The following is a 26,801-nucleotide window of genomic DNA, read 5'->3' on the forward strand; positions in this document are numbered from 1 at the left end:
TTTGTGCATAACCTAATCTGTGGTCTTGACGTGATCATCAACCATGTGACTGGTTGCAACCAATGTCAGTGTAGATTTTGCCTAAGGGTGATTGGCATTTGTGAAGTTAATACTTGACAAGTCTGTTGTGCGTTTCACCTTCTGAATGGATAGTACAGAAGGCGCCACAGGCAAAGTGCCGTTTATCAAGCAGAATGCAGCGTTTCAGACCAGCAACGTATTTCCGTCTAAAGAGCACACCCTTTCTGACATCACTCTCCATCTACCACCACACGGGGGCTTACAGCCTTCAAACTGGAACGAGCTGTGTTCCTAGTCCCACTAGTAGGCTTGGTTTACCACGCCTAACAGAAGTAGGCAAGTCTGTGTTCTACTCTCGTAGCTTTCACCTGAGCCGGGCAGATCTCGAAATGACGGATCAAGGTTTAACAGATGAGGCTGCAACAGCTGCATGCAAAGATGGGAACCCAATTACAAAGGTAATGTTAGATTTAGGCATTTTGCGCACATTCAAAGGATAACTGCAAGTGCACAGCAGCCAGAGCGCATATAAGGTATAACCAGGCATTACAGGTGTGTTACAGTCCATTGGAATGTGCAAGTCAGAGTAACAAACACACGAAACATTGTAGCCTTGGCTCATATTTCTTATCCAATACGGCACCATCAGACTGTTACTTTGTATCATGGCACCCAGGCCTAGTTCTACACTCTGTAAAAAGTTACATTGTAGCCTAACTATGTAGGCGACTGGACGATTTAGCGGCGCTAAATAATCAAGTTCAAGCTAGCCAAAGTAAGTAGCTATATGCTACCATGGTTAATAACTTGGAAATAATGAAGCTGTGCTCGCGAAACTACTTCTGGACAAGCATAACATACAGTCTACAATTCCAGAATTAGCATTGACATTTCCGATTTAAAGCAAGGGACCACTGGTAGCTGATATCCTGGTTGCCTATGTCAGTCAGTGTTAGAAGCCAAGACTAGCCAAGTAGTTTAAGGTGGTATGAGTGGTCGAAAATAATACTTTCTAACACGAGGAGAGCTCAGTCATCTCACGCAGCTCTTCTAAGATGTTAGCCTAATGTTGAAAATGTTGCACTTGGCTAAGAGTATTCTAGATATGTTATCATCGCCCCTATTTTCTCATAATAATCCTTCATTGCACAATGCACAGGGTGTGTGAAAGGATTTAAAGCAGTTCTGAGTGATGGTGTGTTATGGTCATTGATATAGACCCCCTAAAATGTGTATGTAGAGAGTTTTGTTATGTATGAGAGATAATGATAGTTTGTTCAATATAAAATGCTTTCTTTAATCATTTGTTGTTGAGTATTGATACACTATTTTGTTGATATCCACACAGGATTTCATGATGCAGCAGACTATGCTGAGAGTAAAGGATCCAGTGAAGTCATTAGATTTTTACACGCGCATCCTTGGAATGAGGTCAGTTCCCACAGCTGCAGTCCCACAGTCTCCTGTGAGCTTTTGGTTTATCTGACTTTTTTTGTCCCTGCCTCAATCTGTCTGAGAAACCAACAAGTGACCACATTTCTGTGTGTTTTTATTATGATCTGTCTTCTCCAGCTTGCTACAAAAGTTTGACTTCCCCGCCATGCGCTTCTCTCTCTACTTCCTGGGCTATGAGGACAAGAAAGAAATCCCCAGCGATGTGGCGGAGAAGACGGCCTGGACCTTCTCCCGAAGAGCCACAATCGAGCTGACACAGTGAGCCTTTTTAATGCCCCTCATCTCCATATTACACGTGCTCAGATGGGAATTGGGATTTGCAATAGGGGGGAGGCGGGTCAATAAATTGCCTTTGTACAGCATTATTGTCATATATCAGGAGCCCACGGTGCAGTACTTCAGCACCGCCTGGAAAACCTACAACACGTATTGCACACAATATATTTTCATTACTTTACATTACATTGCATTTGGCAGACACTTTATAACCAAAGCGGCTTACAAACGAGGACATTATCATAGCCAACATCACTAGCAGATACAAAGTGCACAGGAAATATACAGAACAAGTGCAGATGCAAAGAAGGGTTCATTTTTTTCATTTATTTTTTGTTAAGTTGAGTACACACACAATACATGACTCAGTGAGCCTTTTAATGCACCCCATCTCCATACTACACTTGCTCAGATGGGAATTGGGATTTGCAATAGGGGGAAGGAGGAGGGTCTGTTGGGGGAAACGATCTCTAACCAATGTTGATGCTCACATTGGTACTGATGTTTAGCCACTGTTGACAATTGACCTCTCCTCTGGCATTGAATTTAACTGTATGATTGGCTGGTCATGTGGCCAGGGCTCTAAATTCACCTTTTCCTCAAAATGGATAGTAGATATTAATCTTACTAGCCAAACACACACTCACTTATACAGTAAGTCAAAGTGGATAGTACGTTGGTCTCTTCTACCAGCCAATCTGACATCTGACTAAACATTTGGCCGGTTAGCTGGCGTTAATTTAGAGCCCTCCACGTCGCTCTAACATTGAGGTACATGTAGTGTGGTCTTACCGCATCCTCTTACTGATTTCATTCCTACAAAGGGTCTGGAACAGCCGAATGGAGAAACAATTATTGATTACTCTGAAGTCGTACGATTATACGGTTATTGGTTACTCTGTGGTTGAACGATTATTAGTTACTCTGAAGATTCACCCAATCAGTAATGTTAAGTCATGATGTATTTTTAATCTGCTCATTTGTAATGCACAACCATCCATTATTCATTGGCCACCGCTGACTGTACATATAAATGCTATTCCATCCACAGTAACTGGGGCTCGGAGACGGATGACTCCCTGTCCTATCACAATGGAAACTCAGACCCACGTGGATTTGGTGAGGATTTGTTTTTTCTCAATTGTTTTCTTTTGATTTGTTGTAATAGCCAGCAGATTCAACCCATTTTAGCCTGATGATTCGTATGTGGTTTGACCTTTGGTGCCTGGAGCGACATATACGTTGCATTCAGGCTCTTGAGATTTTAGCTTTTTTAGTAAACATGTGGGTATGTTACAGCTGCATGAACACATTCTAATGCTATATGAGGATCTTGGTGTTTAAAATGCAACTATTTCATGGTTTTATGTGCATCAGAGGCTGAGATATTTAGGTTTTTATAGGCTGAGGACAATTCTTCCAACAAGGGCTTAGGCACAAATGCATTGTTTTCTGGGGGAGGACCCCAGAGACCCCCTGAGCCAATGAGGTGTCCCTCATTTTTCCCCCCAGACAGTTGTCAACCCTAGTGAAGAGTGAAATGTAACTTTATAATGAGCCTTGGTATGTTCAATCTGCCAAAGCAGTGTGGCCAGTGTTTCCTGTTCTTCAGAGTAGACATGGAGACAGAGAGGTAGAAACTTCCTCTAGAAACGGCTGCATGGACTGGTGTCTGTAATCCACACTCCAGTCGTCCAATGAAGTTGAGGCATTGTTACCTAAACAATGTGATTCAGTGTCAGTGCGCAGTGTTTCCCACAGAAATTTTGGAAACTATGGGGGCAGCAGGGATTTTTTTCCGGGGTGGGGTGGGGGGGGTCGGTCTTGTCACGCCAGCCTTTGGGAGGGGGGGGGGGGGGGGGGGGGGGGGGATGTGCGAAGAGTTGTATTCACACAGCGTAAATGCAAAACGGCAAAACAATGAGTGCAGTATGACATTGGCGCATGGAGAAACTATAGGCCTGGGCCTACATTTCAGCCATTTATATTTTGAGAAATAAGGCCACCCATTTTACCCATGACATGTATAATAGTATAGTCTAATAGCTTAGCTCCAAAATATAAAGGAATCGTTCAGTTTGTGATACAAGCATGAAAATTGGTACACATATAGCCAAAGGCATTCCAAAAAGAACTGGATATGGAGCCATCGTGAATTTTCAACATGGTGGCCATGGCAGCCATTTTTCAAAATGGCCGCCAGCAACAATAGTTTTCTTGGATACAATATATTTTAGACATATTTACCATTCATACCACTTGGAAATGTAATATGGATAATTGAAAAGTTGTCATGAATATTCAAGATGGCTGCCATTTTCAAGATGGCCACTGTCACTTGTATGATTTATCTGATATAGGTGATATCGGTGTAAAATCAGTCATTTATCATGATGCAGAATTCTAATTTGGAACTTTCGAATTAACCAGAAGCTTCCTTTTATCTCATTCTATACTTGATATACAGTATAGTATCACTGTTTCTTTCAAAATGGCAGCCCATGTCAGATAGTCATACAATAGAGTCTGTTAAGGGTTTTTACCATTACGGAACTGACAAAAGCACTTTGCATGGTGTTTCCTTAGGGTATATGCTGTAATTCTAGCCTAGGAGCCCTCAGGAAAAAAACACTTTCTACTAGGTCATATACAATATGTCATGTTGTGCATGACATTGCTATTACATGACATTATACTAAGCTGACAAAGTTAATATAGTCCCGAACTCAGCAGAGATGAAAGGGCAGTGGTAGTCTGCTTGACCAGATTGATGAAAAGTACAAAAATGTACATAGTAGTGGTGTGCATTGGCACTGCCCTCACGATTCAATTACGATTTGAGAGGTAGCGATTCGATTTCAATCCATTCCATTCTACAATGCATTGCAATGCATTACATTTCTATTGAAAGCAAAGTAAATGTTTCATCAGTCATGATGAGGCAATACAAGTTGTCAGATAGGCCTACTGAGCAACATTTTTTTGACCGTTTTCTGTATCAGTCTTGCAGTTTTCAATGCTTTGAAGTGCTTTTATTTATTTTAACATTCATTTGCTCCTGAAATATCCACGGACGTAATTGAAACTTAAAAAATCGATTATGGAACTTGCTGCATTGAATTGAATTTTCCATGCCCCGCATTGCATTGCATTACCGAATCGATTATTGTAGTACATAGTGTGAAAGTATAAGTCTGTGCTTACATGCTTGACAGCAAATGCACCATTGTGAATGATTTGAGAAGATTCTTGGTCTGAATTCAAATGAACATTTCCCACACTAAAACTATGGTGAGAATAGATGACTGCTGCAAATGCTTGCTCAGCAGCATCTGAATGGGGAAGTGTCAGTGCAAGATGATGTCCAAGGTAGCAGGTTCTCCATCCTCTATTTTACATAACAGATATTTTTTTATTTGTATGAGAGAGGGTAAAAGACGGAACCTCTCCATATGTATGAAGAACCCATAAGATCACCTAATTCTACATTCTCACAAGTAGCATTGTGCATATATTGAGTGCATTTCAGCCATCATTAGAATGGCATTACAGAGAGATTACTCAATATATATGTAGGCTACAGTATGTCTTCAGTTCAAATTAAATGGAAATGTTTTCTAAGTAGGTGTTGAGTAAGTAGGCAGAGGTCAATTGTTTTTTTTCTGAATTTGCAAACAAGTCCTCACCAGTATTTGTGTCACAAGTTGCATTACAGTTAGTCAGTGAGTACTTCAATTGCTACTTCAAAACTGACAGCTGATGGACAACATGTGCCACCCTTACCCACAGGAGAAATATCTATATAAAACAACAATTCTCATATGGTATACTATAAAAGTAAATCATTACCAGTACTCATTTTCTTGATATGAAAGGCACACAAATAGTCTGGGAGGAAGAATAGTCTACCAGTACAGTACAGTGCAGTGTAGTGTAGTGTAGTGCAGTGCAGTACAGTAGTATACAGTACGGTGCAGTATAGAAAAGTACAGTGCAGTACAGTACAGTAGCATACAGTACGGTGTAGTATAGAAAAGTACAGTAGAGTATAGTATAGTACAGTACAGTAGCATACAGTACGGTGCAGTACAGTATAATACAGTAGTATACAGTATGGTGCTCTGTAGAAAAGAACAGTAGAGCATAGTACAGTACAGTAGCATACAGTGCGGTGCAGTACAGTATAGTACAGTACAGTAGCATACAGTACGGTGCAGTATAGCAAAGTACAGTACAGTAGCATACAGTACGGTGCAGTACAGTATAGTACAGTACAGTAGCATACAGTACGGTGCAGTATAGCAAAGTACAGTACAGTAGCATACAGTATTTCACATTACAGTACAGTATAGTAGAGTACAGTACAGTAGCATACAGTATAGTACAGTACAGTATGATATTTCACATTACAGTACAGTATAGTAGAGTATAGTGCAGGGCAGTACAGTACAGTACTGGGTCGTAAGGAAGCAACGTTCTAAATTTCACGCTGTTTTCAGCTCCGTAACGGTTATGGCCTTTTTCTTGAAAATGGCGGCCATCTTGAATATTCATGACAATTTTTTAATTATCCATAAGACTTTTACCAAGTAGTATGAATGGTAAATATGTCTAAAATGTCACATTATATCCATTACTCGTAAGGAGACTGTTGTTGCTGGCGGCCATTTTGAAATATGGCTGATATGGCCACCATGTTGAAAATCCACGATGGCTCCATATCCAATTCTTTTTAGAATGCCTTTGGCTACATGTGTATCAATTTTCATGCTTGTATCACAAACTGAACGATTGTTTTGGTTAGCCGCTGCACTAGTAGTACATTGTCATTGTCAAAAAAAGGCAGTACAGCGAATCATTTCTGTTTACAACACAGTTTCATTCGTCCCTCATGCAGGGGTCTATATAATGAAAACAATAATAAAACAAAATAGGAGCAGAGATAAGAATTTAAGATCACTGTGTGTAACGCATAGACAAAAAGGGTCTAAGAGGGTAGGCTATGCCTTTTCCCCCACACACATAGGCATACACATTCTACATGAGGGGTGCTGGTCACAGGGCCAGTTTTTCAAAATTCCTTCCATTAAAAGGGCTGAACAACATATTACACATTTATGTCTATATTCACATTCATTACACATTCATTTCTATATGCAGCCCGATGTCTCCTCTGCTGTGTCAATGAAGGCCTATCACCTAACTCATTACAACTGTAAAACAAAGCCTGCGGAGTGTTAGTAAACTCATCCCAACTGTCCCTTCTCTGAAGTTTTTTTTATATTGCTCCCAAACTCAAGTTAACTATAACAACTTGACTAGGCTTTTGATCCCTCTGTCTTTCAAGCACTTGTGGTTTTCTCTATAGTATGTATTTACTCCAGGAGGAAAATGCGAAGGAAATCGTAATTCAAATCGTTTTTAACAAAAACGGAAATCGTTTAAAAAAATAAAAAAAAAAGTTAAAAAAAGTAAAAACAAAAAAATTTTTTTTTTAATTTTTTTTTTTTTAATTTTCGTAAACTATGGCGGCCAAATTTAAACTATGGCGGGCCGCCATAGTTTCCTCAATGTATGGGAAACACTGGTGCGCATGCATGCATACTCTAGTCTTTAGACATGATTGTCATTAGATGATCATTTTTGCTGTTTGTAAGAAATGGCTATGTTGACCTGTGTCCGTCATCGAGGCTAATTGAGTTGTTTTCATTTTTGGTGTGTGTGTGTGTGTGTGTGTGTGTGTGTGTGTGTGTGTGTGTGTGTGTGTGTGTGTGTGTGTGTGTGTGTGTGTGTGTGTGTGTGTGTGTGTGTGTGTGTGTGTGTGTGTGTGTAGGCCACATTGGCATCGCCGTTCCAGATGTGTATGCTGCCTGCAAGCTTTTTGAGGAGCAAGGAGTCACCTTTGTGAAGAAACCAGATGATGGTAGGTACCAAAAATGAAGTTGAGTTGGCACTAGTAACTGTTTATACTCCTCACATGTGAAGTAACAAGTCATTTTATCGCCTTTCTTGTGCCTAATTGGGAGTACAACTTATGGTTATGGATAAGGTGTACCTTATGAGAAACCTGTGTCTATCCCCCAAAATTTTAAGTATCCTTTGTAAACCAACTCTTTCATTGTAGCCCGTTTTCAAAATCAGGGTGATTCCGCCGAATCGGTACATATTCCCTGTCCCTCACAGCAAAAAGTTATCTTTCAAGGTGTCTTTTATTTGTTAATTATAGATTAAATAGAGGTGTATGTGATGCGTGCACATCCAGTAAAACAGGTGCCGGATCAAAAAAACGTACGTAAAGGAAGAAAGGAAATCCGCACACTGTTACTGCTCACCGATTTATTTGAACACAACGCTTCGACCTCAGACCGAAATTACACAATTTCCAGGAGGTTACACCACTCACAAGAAAGGGATTTTCACCACATAACAAGAAGTAATATACAGTCTTATTTAGCATGGAATTTTGTTATTTTATTGGAAATTTGGGGGTGGTGACATTTACAGTGTCCTTCCTGTTACCACTTTTTAACCCATTATTTGAAAAGATATGGTTTCTATGTTCATACTCACCATTCTTTCAAACTATATGACAAGGAGCAAAATATTCTTTCAAACTATTTGACTAGGATCAAATAAGCCTGAAATTGTCCTTCCTGTTATTAACAGGAAGGACAATTTCAGGCTTATTTGGTCCTAGCTAGCTAATATTGAAGGTCACAATAACAGACATCATATAGTTTGAAAGAATATTACTTCTTGTTATGTGGTGAAAATCCCTTTCCTGTGAGTGATGTAACCTCCCGGAAATTGTGTAATTTGGGGAATGAACCAGTATTTTACAGGGGTTTCTTTATTTCAATGTCATTCCTGTTACTAACTCAGGGGACACTGCAAAATTATAGAAAAAAAATATAGATATTGCACTTGTGCATGTTGACAACATTGCTAACTACTACATTACTCCTAGAACAACATAAAAATGTGAAAATAATATGATTTCATATATAATATAATTAACATATAAAAGACAACTTGAAAGACAACTTTTTACTGTGAGGGACAGGCCAAAATCCCCATTTTGTCGACAAAAAAGCTATTTAAAATGAGAAAATAACAATGAAGTGCCTTATTTTTAAGATCGGGTTTTTGACAAAATACATGTCAATGTTGTGCTTTAAAAATTATGCATGTAATTATTATGGTAATGATTTTATGGCCATTTGTCTCTGGGATGTGTGGATTAGGGAATGTGTACCGATTCGGCGGAATCACCCATCAGCATTCAAAAAGATGCGTAGCATTTCACATCACGGTTCTCGATGCTTGTTCCCTAAACATTCCTTCTCCATTTGAAATGGGCCGTATGATGTTTTTCACGAGAACGGGGCAAGTTCAGGCCACTTAATGCCAAGCAGGGTGAATGCGGGCAGTGCACCAATAAGGCCAGTGACCCTCGGTTGGTGGAATTTGGTAGCATTCTAAATGAATGGCCAGGCCTGCTCATGTGGATAATGTCTTTATTGTCTATTGCCTCTTTTCTGGTAGGCCTACAGTGCGACTCGGCCACCACTTTTTGCTCTTCCATTGAACTGTGTCGTGCCCAATGGAAAAGCAAAAGTGTTTTATGCTTTTATTTTTGATAGAACAGTTTGAGAGATGACGGGAAGCGAGTGGGAGAGAAAGATGGGGGAGTATCGGGAAATGACCTCGGGCCGGAATCGAACCCGGGTCCCCGGCATGACAGTGCAGTGCCCTAACACTGTTTGAGCCACGGCAGGGCCCAATCTTCCCGTTCTAACCAACTAAAATATTTTGTCATGGATTTATGAAACTTTTATTCAAACAAATACTTGAGGGTGTTTTTGCGATTGCCAGACATATGCACCACCATTTGAGGTTGTGACAGGCTCTCCCTTTTCCTCTCCTCAGGTAAAATGAAAGGTCTGGCCTTCATTCAGGACCCCGATGGCTACTGGATCGAGATCCTGAGCCCCAACAACATGGTACCCATCTGCACTGCTACTTGAGGGAGCAGATGTTGCTACGGGCCTCATGTACAACAAAAACAACTAGTGGGAGAGGTTAATAAGAACTGGTGATATGTGAAACGTCTAACCGCACAGGTCTGCATACGATTACTCTAGAGAGTCTTTCATCCAGATCCCTTGGGTGAACCAGATGATTGGTCAATGTGATAACTGTGATGAGAGGTTATTTTGGAAATGTATTTTGTCACACATTAACATTTTTTTGTTAAGTAGAGTTTATATGTTCCCAACACTACCCATATTTTCTGGGGTTGGTCTTGTGAAAGCAGTGTCTGCACTTGTTGCCATTACTAATTCACAGTAAATCAATATATACCACTAAAAAGTTGTTTGTCTCATTTGAATAACAATATTTGTCTTTCTATTCATCATGACATTTTCAAATGTTTTATTAGTTTCAAAGGTTCCTGAACTTGGTATAGTAGCTATGATTTGCATAGAGAATCACATCAGCTAAAACTGGGTCGTCCTTTTTCTTTTCTTACCCTCTGATAAGTTAACAACATATCTACCAATGGGTTATAAAAAATATCCATCAAAGGTTTTAATTGTAGAAGAAAAATGACAGAGGAAAAAAAGCAGCAATACAAATTGTATACAAAGTTCCCTTCTACTATTCCCTTCACTCCTACTATTTTAAATATCATACACCAATTAAAAATAGATTTCATAAAAGATAGCAATTATAAAACATATTTCATAAAATATAGCAATTACAAATAAAAGATGGCAATTACAATAACAAAATCGGACATCTTTTTCTTCTTTCCACCAAAATGTTCATTATATAAACATGGTCAACTATTACTGGGAGAGAGAGAGAGAGAGACAGAGAGAGAGAAGGCCTCTATAATCATCCCGAAGCACCCATTTTATGAAGGGTCAACTAGTCCACAATAAAAGTCAACATACTTCTAATCATCAGGGGGTGTTCCAGAAACCACCTTTTTGGAACTTGCCCCCAAATAACGAGGTCAGCATACTTCAGTAATCATCGATTCGTTTGTGGTGAATGCCTTATTGTCATCCCTTAGTATCCATTTTTATGAAAGGTCCACTAGTCCTGAGTAACAAGGTCAGCATTGGAGCATGACATGGGAGTGGATTTTCACTCTTGTCCCATCCCGGTTCAAGAAAAAAAAATCTCACCCCGCCCCATCCCGGGCTGGACTAAAAGAAACAAATCCCACTCCTGTAAGAAGATCTCCCAATCCCTCCCACTCAAGATCATTCATTTTCATTCCCGCTCCTGCCCGCTCCCGTTCATCTTTAAAATTTTGACTCCCATCCTGCGGGACCCACGGGAATTCCCGAAAAATGTCATCCTCTAGTCCGCATACTTGTAATCACAGCTTGTGGTGTAGTATTAATACGCCTGTTCCACAGTCTTATCAGTTTTTCCCCCCGTTTCGCATGATGTCCATGTTGAGTCCTGGTCAGGAGTTCTGTGCCCAGCTGACGATGATGATGCACAAACTCAGCAGACCAACAAGTATGCCGATTACCACCAACGCCAGCTCCTGCAGGAGAGAGATTTGTTAGCGAAGACATACAAGTACCCTCCCATGCATGGGAGTTATGGAAGCCCAGATGTTCTTGATGCTTTGCTGTCAGTTGTTCTTGTTTGTTGATCTGGTGACCCACGCTTCCACTATGTTTAAAAATTGACTACGTCACATCTCCGTTAATCCTGCGATCCCGATTGGTTGGTGCAAGTAATGTAGTTTAGGGGGAAGCTGTGGCATAGTGGTTAGGGAGGTGGACTTAAGATCAAAGGGTTGCCGGTTTGAATCCCACCCTTACCTCTCCCTACACCTCTAGCCATGGCTGAAGTGCCCTTGAGCAAGGCACCTAACCCCATACTGCTCCAGGGACTGTAACCAATACCCTGTATCTAAATAACAGTAAGTCGCTTTGGATTATTTAAAAAAGCGTCAGCTTAGTGTAAAGTGGTACCCCAAGAGCGGCCACAGAGAGCAGCGGGTGAGGGCGCATCCTGAGGGAGAAGAGGCCCGGGAAGACGAACAGGAGGCACGTGGAGGTGGTGGAGCCTGTGGGACACACATGGAGGGAGAAACCGGTTGGACAAAAGAAATGGCCACATGTACTGACACGCAAGGAATTTTTGGCACAGAGAAGCAACATTTAAGATCCTTTAACTTAATCCCGTGGAACTGTCAAACATCCCTCAACCTGAAATATGTTTAAACATCACCATAAACCAAAAATTGATGCAATCATTGGCATCAGCGGAAAGCTCTGTGGTGGACCTGACCACACCCCTTGCTTACTCACTCACGGGCAGAAACACTCACCAACGACTCCAAAGACGTTTCTGATGTCCGGGACGAATATGGCCAGCAGCAGCACTACGGTGAGGAGGGCGAGAGTGATGACGGTGTGGGACACCCATGAGAATGGACGATCCGCCATCACCAACTTCTGCACAGCCTTCCTGGTCTGCAGGAGACAATCAATCAACCAATCAACCAATCAGTGAATCACAATCAATCAATCAATCAATCAATTACACCTCCACCGTTACACATATTGTAAAAGAGAATGCCGAAAGTCATTTTGGTACCATACCTACTGTATATCCGACTCTTGTTTCGGTTTACTTTTTATTAGAATATTAAAATTCATTTCAGTGGGCGTACACCTCATTACCTTTAGTTTTTGGGATTAAGTGTGTGTGTGTGTGTGTGTGTATACTCCTATTCGTCAGAATGAACAACCAAAACTCACTGCTTGAGATGGCCAGCAAGGAGCCATAGCTTGGACTAGCCACTTCACGTAGATAAACTAATGCTAACCTCCCTCCTGATAAAAAACGATAAGGAGTGATGTGAAGACGGTGTGCGTGCATGTGTGTGTAAGTGCATCCATGTATGTGCATGTGTCCGTGCGAGAGACTATGTGCGTGTACGTGCATGCATGTGTGCCTACTGCCTGTATGTGCGTGCGTGCGTGCGTGTGTGCGTATGAGAGAGAGACTCACTGGGAAGTGGATGATGGGCAAGTGCAGCACTACTGCCAGGAGAATAGCCAGCCGCACCAGCATGACCAGGAGATCGCGCGGCAGGTAGATATCATAGGTCAGCAACAACTCAGACTCAACCTTGTCTGTACAGCACAAATATGACTTTAGTTAGACAAGTTGCAACACACTTACATTGATAACACTGAGTTATGAATCAAAGGCACTGTATGTATTTCAAAGGAAGAGTGGCCTACTAAGTGGTGGAAGGAATGCTAACCCATCCCTCACCTTTATGAGGGATGCTGAGTAGTGCAACATTGACAAGGGCAAATTATTTCATGTTTTTATGTGCTTCAGAGGCTGAGATATTTAGGTTTTTATAGGCGTTGATAGTACTTAAAATAGTTTCATAAATGGTTTAAATAAGAATGAGACAAAAGAGAATATACAGTACAGCCTTTAATGTCTTAGCACACAGTACAATGTGATTTAAATAAACTAAAGCCTCTCTTCAACGTGTACGTAAATAGTGCAAAGTATAGAAGCAAAAAATAATGAACTTATACAGAGAGGTAACGAAAACCTACTGTACCAAAGAAGGTGAGGTATCCGAATAAGGCAGAAATGAGGTAGACGAGGAAGCTGAGAGAGATGCTGACATTGGCCACATTCTGCATTCGCTTCTGGCTGGGTCTGGACAGAAGCAGAACAAATCTCAAGGTTATCTAAACATACTGTATGCTCTGTCTATCATCTATGATCAGATTTAGTTGCTCCAAGGTCTGTATGTCAACAACAGCTGTTGAATATGCCATCAGGTTTCTGAAAGGGCAAGTGATGACCTTTAATCGTAAATGTGCACATCAATGATTAATAAACCCCTCTGGCAGCCACACGGGGAGTCCTTTATAATTGATTTCCAGATGTAGAACTCATGGAAGTATATATAACTTGAGAAGAAATTCATGTAATTCTTGCAGCGTTAAGATCTGGAAGTAATTCATATAAGTATTTCAGATAAGTAAAATTAAGATTTACAGTCTTCCTGCGCTAGTAGGCTAGATCGTGGTGTGTGGATGTGGGAAGGTGTATATGTGTGTACAGTATGTGTATTTTAAAAGTGCTTTGAGACAACTTTAGTTGTGATATTGCGCTATATAGTTGTGATATTGCGCTACCGATCGCCGCCCGGATCAAGCACAAGGCATTGACCCTTGCCTACAAAACCATCACAGGAACGGCCCTAGCTTATCTGAAGGACCTACTAACGCCTTATGTTACTGGAAGAGAACTGCGCTCATCCAGCACAAGCCGTCTGGCTCTGCCATCCAGTCGCTCTAGGTACTCCCAGTCAAGATTGTTCTCCGTTGTTGTACCCAAATGGTGGAACGGTCTCGCAGAGGCAGCAAGACTAAGCACATCTCTTGCAGCCTTCAAGAAACAAGTAAAGACATTCCTCTTTCGAGAGTATCTACTAGACTAATGCTTGAGCTGGCCTAGCCCCAGGGCTGACTCTTGACATGATGTCTAGTTTAGTGTGTGTGTGTGTGTGTGTGTGTTTGTGTGTGTGTTGTGTGTTTACTCGTTATTTACTCGTTATTTAATCTTTAAATAAAAAATTAAAAAATAACCCCTCTTTGCAACTGCACTTGTTGTTCTGTATATTTCCTGTGCACTTTGTATTTGCTTGTGATGTTGGCTTGATTATGTCCTCTTTTGAAAGTCGCTTTGGTTATAAAGCGTCTGCCAAATGCAATGTAATGTAATGTATATAAATACAGGTTGTATTGTATTGTATTGCATGTGTCAATGTATATGAGACGTGTGAAAAAAAACACACACCTTTTCAGCTCACAGTAAATGGGAAGGACAGCAGTGTGGCATAGGAAAGAGAAAGCCATAGTAGGAACAGCATATGCACCCTGAAAAAAAAAACAACAACAACAACAACAAAAATGACTGCCACGCACAAGTCTGATGGCACATCCTCAATACATGCAAGCGCAAGCACACAGAAGGGTTGACGGATGTTTAGTTAGGGTGACCAGACGTCCCGTTTTAACCGGGACAGTCCCGGTTTGGAGTTGTGTGTCCCAGGTCCCGAACTCTGTCGGGACACAAATATGTCCCGGTTTTGGCCACCCGCTACATGTCTATCAGGGTAAATATATGGAAAAGATAACATGTTAACCTGCCACAATTAATGTCAACCAGCACATGTATACAAAGTCTGAAGGAGTCAGTTGCAATTTGTCTTTCCTCCCTCTAAAATTGATTAGAATGCAGGAAATTGCATCTTTTTTTTTCTTTCTTTTCTGGGGGAGGACCCCCAGACCTGCCCGCCAAATATTGTCCTTCAGTCACCCACGAAGTGTCCCGGTTTCAGACGACAAAAATCTGGTCACCCTATGTTTAGTGCATGTGTGCCCACATGGCTGCTAGCAGTACACACTGCTAAACATCAAAATATGAATTGATTCAGGTCTTGGGGTGAAAGCTCTGAGGTCTGCAGTTAGCACGATACTCTAAAAACGGCCGTCAGCTGTGTTACACCTCCGGCAACTGTGTCACTCATTAGCATGCGACAGTTGTTATGACAGAGTTGTTATATGACACAGTTGTAATGACAGAGTATGGTTTTGTCTCTTACAATGCCTGTTAATGGACTTAAGCACTTTCAAACAAGTGTGTTTCAAATGTGTGGTGTTTTTTATAAATGTTTAAGATAATATAACAATTGTCCATGACATGATTTACAGAATAAACAAGCAAATGTTTTTTCCATTCAAATATTTTAAGATTAAGCTTGGCAATTAGTTAGTTTGGACACTCAAGGGTGTATACTATGGAAACATCTATGATATTTATTGACAAAAATAGCAAAAACAAAAACCTGAAATGTTACTCTATACTATAGAGTAACATTTCAGGTTTTTGTTGTTGCTGTTTTAGATTTACCCATATACAGTGCATGTGGTGGATTTACTAACCCCAACTCCGATGAAGTTGGGACGTTTGGTAAACAGTGAATAAAATCAAAATGCTATCATTTTCAAAACATTCAATCTATTCATTAGATGGAGAATAGTGAAAAGACAACATATTAAGTATTAAAAAAACCGAGAAAAAATATTGATTTGGGGGACATATGTACTCATTTCTAATTTGATAAATCCAACACGTTTCAAAAGAGTTGGGACGGGGATCAGTGAAATTTAGTAAACATCCAAATAAGATAAAACAACAAAGAAGAACATTTCAAAATGAATTGTACTGACGGGCAATATACGTGTCGAGGTATAAGATCATCACAGAGAGGCTGAGTCACTCAGAATTAAAGATGCAAAGGGAATAATTACCATAGTTATTACATACATTTTTGAATTCCCTTTGATTTACCACGATTGAGTGTATATAAGACATATTTTTGTTAATAAAATCATTGTATAGGTTCATGACATCATGAAATATATATTGGCTGTAGTCTCACTCTAATTCCTGGAGTGCTAGAGCTATTGAAAATTGACCATATTAAGAATGCTTAATGCGTGCAAATGACACAGGGGTGTAACATTCTCCTAAGCACCTGAGCTCACTTGAAATAGACCCAGAAGACATGGGAAACTGTCCTTTGCTTACAGAAGTTGTAGAAGTCCATTCTTTTTGACAATAATAGAGCATGGCACATCCTGTGCTACAGTGAAAATGGACCATCCAACTTGTGTTAGTGCTAGCTTCAAAAGTCAGCCTCCATGATGGCATGCGGGTGCAGTAGTGCATTGGTTAAGATGTTCTCACTCATCTGTAGAGTTAAATACAGTGCTGAATGGTATAAATGGGTTTTTAAACAGCATGAAAAGCCACTCATGCATTATATTTTGAAGGGAGATCTTCGATTACTGCCACATAGTAAGGTCAAATTGCATTCTCTACTATGTTTTAACAGTTTGGCTCCATCATAAGGACCAGCAGGTGATAAAATGGTGGGTTTTTGGTCAAGACCTGTCACACTGTAAGCACTACAGAAAGGAAAACATTGCAAAACATGACAAGGAATACACCCACCATTTAAGCTGGTGAAATCATGTCCAAGATAGGAATTAACACTGTTTTCTATATAAAATCATCTCATCGGTTAATGTATTTAACTGTTAAGTGTTGTCTTTTGTTTTGTTTTTAGTCTTCCTCGACATTTGCTGCCATTTATTGTCCCCGTCCCAACTCTTTTGAGACGTGTTGGATTTATCAAATCAGAAATGAGTACATATGTCCCCCAAAACAATATTTTTTCGCGGTTTTAACACTTAATATGTTGTCTTTTCACTATTCTCCATCTAATGAATAGATTGAATGTTTTGAAAATGATAGCATTTTGATTTTATTCACTGTTTACCAAACGTCCCAACTTCATCGGAGTTGGGGTTTGTATGTTGCTGTAAAGGCTTGTCTAGTTATCACAGATGTCAGACACTCTTGTACAGCTTGAGGTAATTTTCTGGTGTTCATTTAATGTCTGTACATTCTCTTGGATTTAGCCATGTATTTTTTAGTCTTATGATCACTGGATTTGACCTTCTTGCGTGTATTTATGTAAACCACACGGTTTCCTGTGTCTATGGAATGTGCCATAGTTGTAAATTCAAAGTCTGTTAAGTCATACAGAATAAATAATGTGTGTTGCAGAGTGATAATATGTAAATGAATGTAACATTTTCAAAAGTAAATGCAAGTACAAACCTTATTGGTGAAAACAAAGAGTTTTGGTGTACATTCTGACAAATTGGACGACACCTGTGGACAGAACACATCAGTACAGTACACGCTTACTTATAATCATACTTTGGTGATCTGACAACTGCTGAATTTACATCCCAATTTGGGCCAGCCAACCCCACATTCACAGTTATTGATCTGGGGCAGCCTATGTGGTGCTCTTACTGTGTCTGGGGCTCAGCTATTCTGCCCTACAAAAAGCAAAGCACAGTAACTACGCTGCCAACATTGAAACTGAGAAAAATGTCATCAAAGTCTTGGTATTGGGTTGGATATTGCAGTTACTCCATATTTGACATGGCAATATCTCTACAACGGGACACATTTGGACCATAAAGCTTTGCCACAAGATAAAGGAGGTGTAATGAAGACCATTTTCAGTCTAAACTCTTGATAAAAAAATATGTAGTGACCGCATTTTGCCTTTGTAGGACAGTATTGATGTCCATATTGGACTGAAAACGACTGCAGAACAATGGCCAGCTCACACTACACCCTACTGTACCAACCCCACAACTGTCACATACAGTATAGCCACATTCAGTGAGCTACAGCAAGTCAGAGGACATTGTAAAACACTGTAAAGTTTGAAACATGTGCTAGAGGCCCTGATAAGATTACCACAGCCGTATGTTAAAATTTGGGTTACAGGGAAACAGTTACTTGGATAGATAAAGATGTGTGGCATGTATGCAAGAGTACATACCTCATAGAGACTTAATGTTGCATTCACTGGAAGTGGGCAAGGAATGGACCATTTCTTTACTACGACCTACGGAAGATGCAAACATGAAGCAGTGACATCATAAACATTGTAACACCAGTTTACCACCACGAGAGAGAGAGAGAGTGAGTGAGTGAGTGAGTGAGTGAGTGAGTGAGTGTGTGTGTGTGTGTGTGTGTGTGTGTGTGTGTGTGTGTGTGTGTGTGTGTGTGTGTGTGTGTGTGTGTGTGTGTGTGTGTGTGTGTGTGTGTGTGTGTGTGTGTGTGTGTTTGTCTGAGTGACTCACCACTACTGCGAAGAAGAACATGAAAAAGAAAGCCAGACTGCTAGTGTAGCCCAAAAAACCTGTTACAACACACATACACACACACACACACACACACACACACACACACACACACACACACACACACACACACACACACACACACACACTCACACACACACACACACACAACTTAAAAACACAATTTAAAGGTGGTGTTGCAGCAGGTTAGCCACCACTGATGATTACTAGGTACTTAAAGGTACACTGTGCAGGAAATGGTCAAAAAAGGTACTGCAACTATGCTGCTCATTGAAACTGGGCTGCCTATTGCCAAATTTGATCTTTTCATGAAAGTTTACAAAGTAATAAACTAATACTTTCTAGTATGTAAGTACAGTCATTTTTGCCGCTAAAAATGGCTATTTATGGGAATTCAAAATGGCAGACCATGGAGATGATCCCCCTTGTCATATATGAAAAGTGCAGTTTTTCCAGTTATAATGAATACTTAGAATTTGATGGTGGTGGTAAGTATTCATGAAAAAAGTAACATTAGTGAATGGGCAGCATGAATTCTGGAAATAAACAACTAAAAATGTCACACAGTGTACCTTTAAAGCACTCAAGATATACTGTTTGAGAAATAATCGGAAATGGTTTTTGAATCCATAAATGGATGTCCTACAAACATACAAACACACACAGGTTTCTGAAGCTCACCGATCTTTGGTAAGATAGCCAATGGAAGTACCACAGCCACAGTAACCAGGATGAGCAGAATAGGGCCATTCTCATACCACACAGCCCTAAGAAGAAGAGGAGGAGAGAGGTTTAGTCAGATACACATCACATTTATTGACAGCTGGCAAGGTGACTTCAGAAGTTGCAGTCCCTACACTTTGAAAAACACTTGAATTTTAATAAACACCAACTTTACATTGATTTGAAGAGTGTACACATCAGAAAGCCTAATGTCTAAATTAGAGCATCTTGTTCTATCAGTTGTTGAATGGGGACAAAGGGCTATTGAGAAGAAAAGCAGGGACTACCCTTTTCTCAGAAGTTCCTTAGTTCTAAGTTCTAACCTCTCAATAATTTCCCTTTGATTTGGGGATATAGTCAACTTTTCTATCGTTTCATCATAGTGGTAAACGTTGGGCTGATGGCTATGGAGAAATTGGTGGTGTTGGTGATGGTGATAAAGGGTTCAATGAGTGCACAAGTGTTCCACCTGGCTCTGAGTTGCTTTCCTTCATTCAATGAGTGCGCTTTGCTAAAATAAAGTACATAGAAACCGTACTCATATCAATTATGCTTTATTTACGCATTATTGCTAGTCTCATAAAATTTGTTAGTGGAATGAATGGTTTGCGGCAACAATAAGACAGATCGGATCAATGGAGCTCCAGAGAAATTCCATTACAAAGATTATAAAACAGTAAAACTTGGTTACACTTTATTTTAACGGTTCACTATTACAGTGAATCTACCACATTAGGTACAGTGTCATAACCAGTGTAACAATATTTAATACCATGTAATACCAGTGCAACATCAATTTTGTACTTACATCTAGGGTTAGGCTTAGGGTGAGTGCACGGTATTACACTGGTATTACATGGTATTAAATATTGTTAAACTGGTTATTACACTGTACCTAATGTGGTAGACTAGTGAACCATTAAAATAAAGTGTTACCAAACTGGTAAATGCCACCATTGAAGCATGAGGGTTAGTTACCGTTCGTGGTCGGGGCTGAGGAAGCTGCTGATGGCAGCAGGAAACTCCGTCTTGAGGATGACCATGTAGGTGGACATAGCTGTATGGAGAAGAATGCAGATGGGGAGTTACACAGCTAGTGAAACAAGTCCGACAGGCGGACAAAGATGCAATGCGTTTCAGACGGACCGACAGACAGACCGGCGAACGGACATGCCCTCTTACAGACATGCTAGGGCGCATCTAAAAAGTGCATGCACATATTTTCCCTTGCTGTAATTTATGGGCTGAAAACCAGCACAGTCTTTGAACCTTAAAAGGTCTTCATCAGGTGACAAAAAGTTGTGCAGGTTTTCACAAAATAAATCAAGCAAGGGAACATCTGTAGTGTGTGGATATTTATTTTTTGATTTCGATAATAAATGGAGGTTAAGGCCCTTTGACTGTCTATGTGGAGATTCAAATAAGCTCCAATGTCCGTGTCCCTCATGAGACAGGCGTTGCTATTTTGCAGCATGAAAAGGTGTGTTCATGTGTTTATGGCATTAAAGTCCATGGCATGGCATCATTGCTTAAATTAAGAAAATTGGTGACAAATGTTGCACATGTGTTGGAGACTGAAAGACAGACGACAGAGAATGCAGAGAGGTACATAAAAAAACAACAAAAAGAATTGTAACCAAGCATGCATACGAACCTCCAACATTCTGAATAAGAATAGTACTGGCCACCAGGATCTGAAGTAAACAATTCACAGTTGGGTCACATACTCCAAAGGGCACGACAGTTAGTGAAACTACTGACTATTACATTCTTTGTGACAATGGTCTCGTTTACATGGGACATTTAATAACTAGTTAAACCAATTCAATTCCAAATAAAATTTAATTCCGCTTTGAAAATATTGTGTAAACACTTCACCATTTGGAATTAAAGTTATTCAGAATTAAATTTCCTTCCAAATAAAGTGGGTGGGTTTATTCCTTCTTTGATTCAGAATAACTTTATTCCTCTATCATGTATATGTTAATTACGCTTTAAAACATTCCTGGTTGATACATGCATTCTCGTTTCTATGCAATGACGCAAGAGGCTTTGACGCAGACCCAGCGCAGATGCCGCTGACCTAGTGCATGCATCCTCGCTCCAATCAAAATGCTTTCTGATCCTCAGACATTTATTCGGAATTAAATGTAAACTCGACTGAGAATAATTTTAATCCCAAACTATCAAATTCGGAATTATTCATTCGGAATTAAAAAAAAACCATAAACATTGCAAATATTCACATTTAAATAAATGTGTTTTTGTGGTTGGTGTGAGTAAGATCTATCTAGCCTCTATGGCTAGATAACACAAAAAACAATGAAGGAAATACTCACTTTGCCAAACCTCCCAAATGCTCTTCCTCCTAGATCTTCATATGATGAAACACCTGTGGAAGATATGTACAGAAGACCATATGGGAAGGCAAGTAATTCAACACTAGAAAACAGCTCAGAATACCTTACCAAAAATGTCTCTCCCAGTGTTCCCCTGAATACACACCATTCCCGTCTTTATCTATGCAACTAGAGTACTAAACAAATTCACCATGGAAAACAACATCATCTTGATATCTCCTGTCGAGGTAAAGCATCTGACAGGATGCAGCCCTGACGAGATTTCAAAGCCGCTAATCTAAATTTGATGACGAGTTTTGGTTTGTTTGAGGTCTTCAGACTCATCAGATCGTTAGTGTGTGTACAGCTAAAAGGTTAAAAGGTCAGTAATGAGCCTTACCTGTCTGGCCACACAGTGTGAGCAGCAAATGGACGGAGTATGCAGCCAAACTGGAGACTATCAGCAGCAATATACTGTATCAGACACAACACATGGTTAAACTCCTGCGTAAAGCTTAGCTGCAACATGATCTCCAGAATTCCATGCTTCTGGACACGGCTCTTTGGGACACGAAATCCGTGTCAGGTTCATGGATTTTGCCAAAATTCCGTGCTCCTGGACACGGAATTGTTCTCCGTGATGGACACATGGAAGTGCTCTCTCTATACTCCCACAGCTCTATGTTTCCACAGTCTTGTGTTTTCTCAGGATTTTTCTAATTTCAAATATTTTTTCTCAAATAACATTTCTTACTGACAGGTTAGGGTTAGGGATTGTTTTGGGCTGGGCATAGTTAGTATTCTTTCGTTCATTATATGAATTTGATAGCCTATCAACCAACTGGAAAAGGTATTTCTCAAAAATATGTCTTTAATGACAGGTTAAGGTTAGGGGATGTTTTGGTCAGGGCACAACTTAAATTGCTATATCATTATTTTGTTTAGGATTAGCATTTGGTATGTATTTTCTAATGATAGAGTTAACACAGTGCTGTGGGAATATAGAAAGCACTTCTGTGTGTCCATCACGGAAAACAATTCCGTGTCCAGGAGCACGGAATTTTGGCAAAATCCGTAAAACTGACACGGATTTCGTGTCCCAAACATCTGTGTCCAGGAGCACAGAATTCTGGAGATCAGGCTGTTGATTTTATGGTACACATGTTTACATTTATGGGTAACAACAGTGTAACAGAGAGAAGTTACATGGTATCTAACGGGTAAAAAGGGGGCAATTACAAAGTAAATACCATTAATTGGGTAACAACAGGGTAACAGAGAGAAGTTAGATGATTAGATAGTTAGAAAATACACAGTAGTTTCATAGTAATCCTTGTGATATGTGTATTACAAGGTATTTATTTTGTAATTACCCCCTTCTTACCCATTAGATACCATGTCCCTGTAATCAATCATAGAGAGCTCTCTTAAACTCGTATAAGCATGCTGTGTAAAACAGAAACTCAAGCCTTCTACAAATAATGCTAAACATTTGTATGCAACCCTTTTTTGAATGGTGATCATTCATGAAGACTTATGACTATCATGAGTTATGTAGTCATTAGTTTTTTTATTGACATGACAAGACTTTGGTGACAAAGTCAAATTGGACACTATCAGCAGGAAGATACTGTATCAGACACAACACGTGGTTACATTCCTGTAATCACAGAGAGCTCTCTCTCTTTGTCTAGGTGTGTGTCAGTAGTTATTTCAGCATGGGTATTTGATGGACATCGAGTGGCTGTGTCTTGTCTTTTTAAACGTTTACAGTCTCGAAAACTCTCTTATAAACCTGCTGTGTCTCAAGCCTTCTACAAGAAATGATGAGCATTTGTATGTAATCTTTTATTTGACTGGTGATCACTCATGATGACTTATGACTATCTTGTGACTTAGGACTGACTAGCATAGTCATTAGCATAGTCATTAGTCTTTTGTTGACACAAGACTTTGGTGAAGATTTCTTTTCATTCTGATGCCACTATAGTTAATTGAGTTACATTAACACATTTTAGCCTGGAGACAGATATACGCTGCATCGAGATTTGAGGGTTTTTATTTTATTTTATTTAAAATGTGGGTATGTTAGAGCGGAATGAACACATTATAATGGAAAATGAGGGTCCTAGCTTTTAATGCAACTTATGTCATGTTTGCATGTGATTCAGCGGCTGAGATATTTAGGATTTTATGGGCAGAGAGGGCACCCTTTCCCAAACAGGCCTTAGGCTAAAATGGGTTAAAGCAATCACTCATTGAATGAAGACTTGACATCACAGTCGCCCTGAGACGTAAATGTTGTCACAGATGATGGGCTCGGGCTGATGAATATTTTGAGGCAAACAGCAGCCATGTTAATGTTTATATATTGTCTAAATGTTCAAGGAAAAGGTCATGTCAAAAAAAAAACTATATTCACCCTGTAATTACCACACACAGAGCTTTATGTGTCTGAATACGTATTCGTGAAAACAAAATGTGCATTTCAAATATCTTATATTAATACACTTTCGCATCGGTTGCTCCAAGGCTTAAAACCATAGAGGAGACAGTGTAGACTAGAGAAGTATAAAGTCGAAGTAGAAGTACCGTTACCGGTGTAATTACAACACTAACAGTGTGATATTACATAGTTGAATCTATGCAATATCTACTTCACACATCTCTGGTGTGGACTGCATGTTTATCCATTTGTTAAGCACTTTGAGCTACATGTCTTGCATGATATTGTGCTATACAAATACAGTTATTATATTATTATTATTACTATGTAATCACCTGAAGCCCACTATGCCAGTGTTGGCCATCGCGTAAGCCAGTCCCAGGATCCCACTTCCCATAATTGCGCTCATTAGATTAAAAACACTGGACTTGAAGGAAGAATTTCCTCCCTGTACCTGAAGGACAAATAGAAAAAATGTGATAAGCAAATCATCTGTTTATCAGTCTCTGTGAATCTCTCTCGCACACAAACACAACTACATCTAACAAAAAATTACAGTATGCTTATAATAACATGCATATGAAAAATAACACATTAATGACATTACGTACCCCTATCCAACAGTTACTGTGCACATTTGAATTATTTCACACCAACGCTACAGTGCAATTATACACTTCAACAATGATGATGAGAGTAGAACAGTATGTGAGCGTGTGTTCAAGTATGTGTGTTGTGACATGTTAAGATGGTGGATAGATTATTTCACTAATGTGTTAATGAATACTTAAATACTAAACATTGTTTCCCACATTCCTCTTCCTTCCGGTCAAGTCTTGGCCAAACACCATGTGCAAAGTGCAAGAGGGTCATTCATTCCATGTCAATTGACATATCCTACCCAGGTGACCCTCTTTGATTTACCAAACAAACAGTATGCTATTTTTAAGTACAGTATCTGACAGACTACTTCAGACTGGTGGGACATGGCCATTTTAATGTAGAAGGGGGGAAGATCTGCACACTGCTTGCAAAAGACTTCATTTATTGGGAGCAATGTTTCGATCATAGATCTTTAGGCATCTTACAAAGATTTAAATACAGTCAGACTAAAAATAGAGGAGGCCTGCACAGGTGATTGGCAGTTAGGTAATCAGCTGATAATCAGCCGTTTTAACTAGGCCGCCTGACAAACAATTGATGATAACAAGCAATCATGGCCTGCAGCCAAGTAATGGTTATTCTAACAGGCATGTTAGAGAGATAAACACAAACAGCAAAAGCAACAAAGCAAAGGTAAAATATATAAAACTCTTCTTAGAAGAATATTGTTGCTATCCCCTCCCCTTCTTGGGACTTTTACGTGCTGAATCCCAATCTCAGCAAGGAGACATGGCCATTTTAATACCTGCATCTGTCTTGAAACTAAAGATATATGCGTCTTGTTCAAATCTGCTTGTAAACTATGTATACAATTCCTGGGTTCGAAAAGTGAGTGTGACACCCCAAGATTGGAGGGCTGCATCTCCAAAAGTCTTTTAAGTAGGATGCTAGAAAAATCATATGAAATATAGTAAATATAAATGAGTAATTACACATATTGAGGTGTGTGTGTGTGTGTGTGTGCCATAATTGGGAGCCTGTCCATCTGGAGACGGAGATGTCACATCTACCCATAGAGACTGGACTTATTATTGGTTTGTCATCAATCTTGCCAATCTACGTGTGTGTGTGTGTGTGTGTGTGTGTGTGTGTGTGTGTGTGTGTGTGTGTGTGTGTGTGTGTGTGTGTGTGTGTGTGTGTGTGTGTGTGTGTGTGTGTGTGTGTGTGTGTGTGTGTGTGTGTGTCAATTTCAGAAATTACTACACAAATTTCCATTGAAAAAAAATGTTACCCACAGACCTTTACAGTGGTAGGGTCCACTGCATAAGAAGGTCTGGTTTAATCTGTAGCCTGCCCTTTGTCTCACCTGCCCAACAGGATGCCGCAACTCAGTGATGATACTGTTATCATCACAGAATTTTTAGGGGTTAAAGGGCTGCGATATCACTTATCCTTCCTGGACATTTAGGCCTACCTACGTCCACTATGGACTATTACAATAGCCTACATTTTGGTTGTCAAATGTAAAATCATCCAGTCCCCAATAAATGCACATGCGTTTCCAAAAAAAGAAAAGAAAAAGAAAAGGATTGCAGAAGTAACAGCGCGTGATTCCATGCAACAAAACTGCATGTCAGCATCTTGTGATTTTATTGCAACTTCACAAACTGAACTTCACATATTCAATGAGGATTTCTATACAATAATGGACAAATGATTTCTCCAAAGACCGTCGATTATCAGCCTAATAAATGTGTGAGTGCAATAGAGCAGTATGGCAGCACCGGTGTAAAGAAAATGCAACTTACTGTCCCTAAAAGATGAGTTGATTCTTCTGCATCCCTGTCGTCGATAGGCTGATAGTCACTCTGAATGCCCGTACTGTCGTGACGACTCATTGTTTCGTCGTCCTCTTAGATAGTTGGAAATGTGCAAAAGATGTATCCTTCAGCCAATGTATAATGTGTCTGATGCTGCTGCTGCTGTTTGTTGTAGTAATGGTAAATCAAAGCCAACATTTTCTTCTCAAAGTTGTGTTCTAGTCACATGACCCACGCAACTATTCAGCCAATCAGAACACGTATCAGACGTCCACTACTGATG

At 39.9% G+C, this 26,801-nt stretch overlaps 2 protein-coding genes across 2 annotated transcripts; one reads left to right on the plus strand and one right to left on the minus strand.

Moving 5' to 3' along the window:
* The first annotated feature begins 132 nt into the window (after positions 1 to 132).
* glo1 (glyoxalase 1) lies at positions 133 to 10,150 on the plus strand. Its single transcript, XM_063184285.1, has 6 exons — positions 133 to 479; positions 1,370 to 1,452; positions 1,594 to 1,734; positions 2,804 to 2,871; positions 7,586 to 7,675; positions 9,682 to 10,150. Exons 1-6 carry the CDS (start codon positions 195 to 197, stop codon positions 9,777 to 9,779), a joined length of 765 nt encoding a protein of 254 aa, XP_063040355.1. The 5' UTR covers positions 133 to 194; the 3' UTR covers positions 9,780 to 10,150.
* Positions 10,151 to 10,195: 45 nt separating this feature from the next.
* On the minus strand, positions 10,196 to 26,797 carry slc38a6 (solute carrier family 38 member 6). The gene is made up of 16 exons (XM_063184278.1): positions 26,507 to 26,797; positions 24,431 to 24,549; positions 22,050 to 22,123; positions 21,650 to 21,702; positions 20,965 to 21,004; positions 20,289 to 20,367; positions 19,269 to 19,354; positions 18,567 to 18,625; positions 18,263 to 18,328; positions 17,521 to 17,574; positions 14,626 to 14,705; positions 13,376 to 13,476; positions 12,802 to 12,926; positions 12,116 to 12,260; positions 11,757 to 11,851; positions 10,196 to 11,320 (listed from the first exon to the last, which is right to left on the minus strand). Exons 1-16 carry the CDS (start codon positions 26,594 to 26,596, stop codon positions 11,237 to 11,239), a joined length of 1,350 nt encoding a protein of 449 aa, XP_063040348.1. The 5' UTR covers positions 26,597 to 26,797; the 3' UTR covers positions 10,196 to 11,236.
* Between the last annotated feature and the right edge of the window lie 4 nt (positions 26,798 to 26,801).

The sequence above is a fragment of the Engraulis encrasicolus genome, chromosome 19 (genome assembly GCF_034702125.1).
Source record: "Engraulis encrasicolus isolate BLACKSEA-1 chromosome 19, IST_EnEncr_1.0, whole genome shotgun sequence".
NCBI lineage: Eukaryota > Metazoa > Chordata > Actinopteri > Clupeiformes > Engraulidae > Engraulis > Engraulis encrasicolus.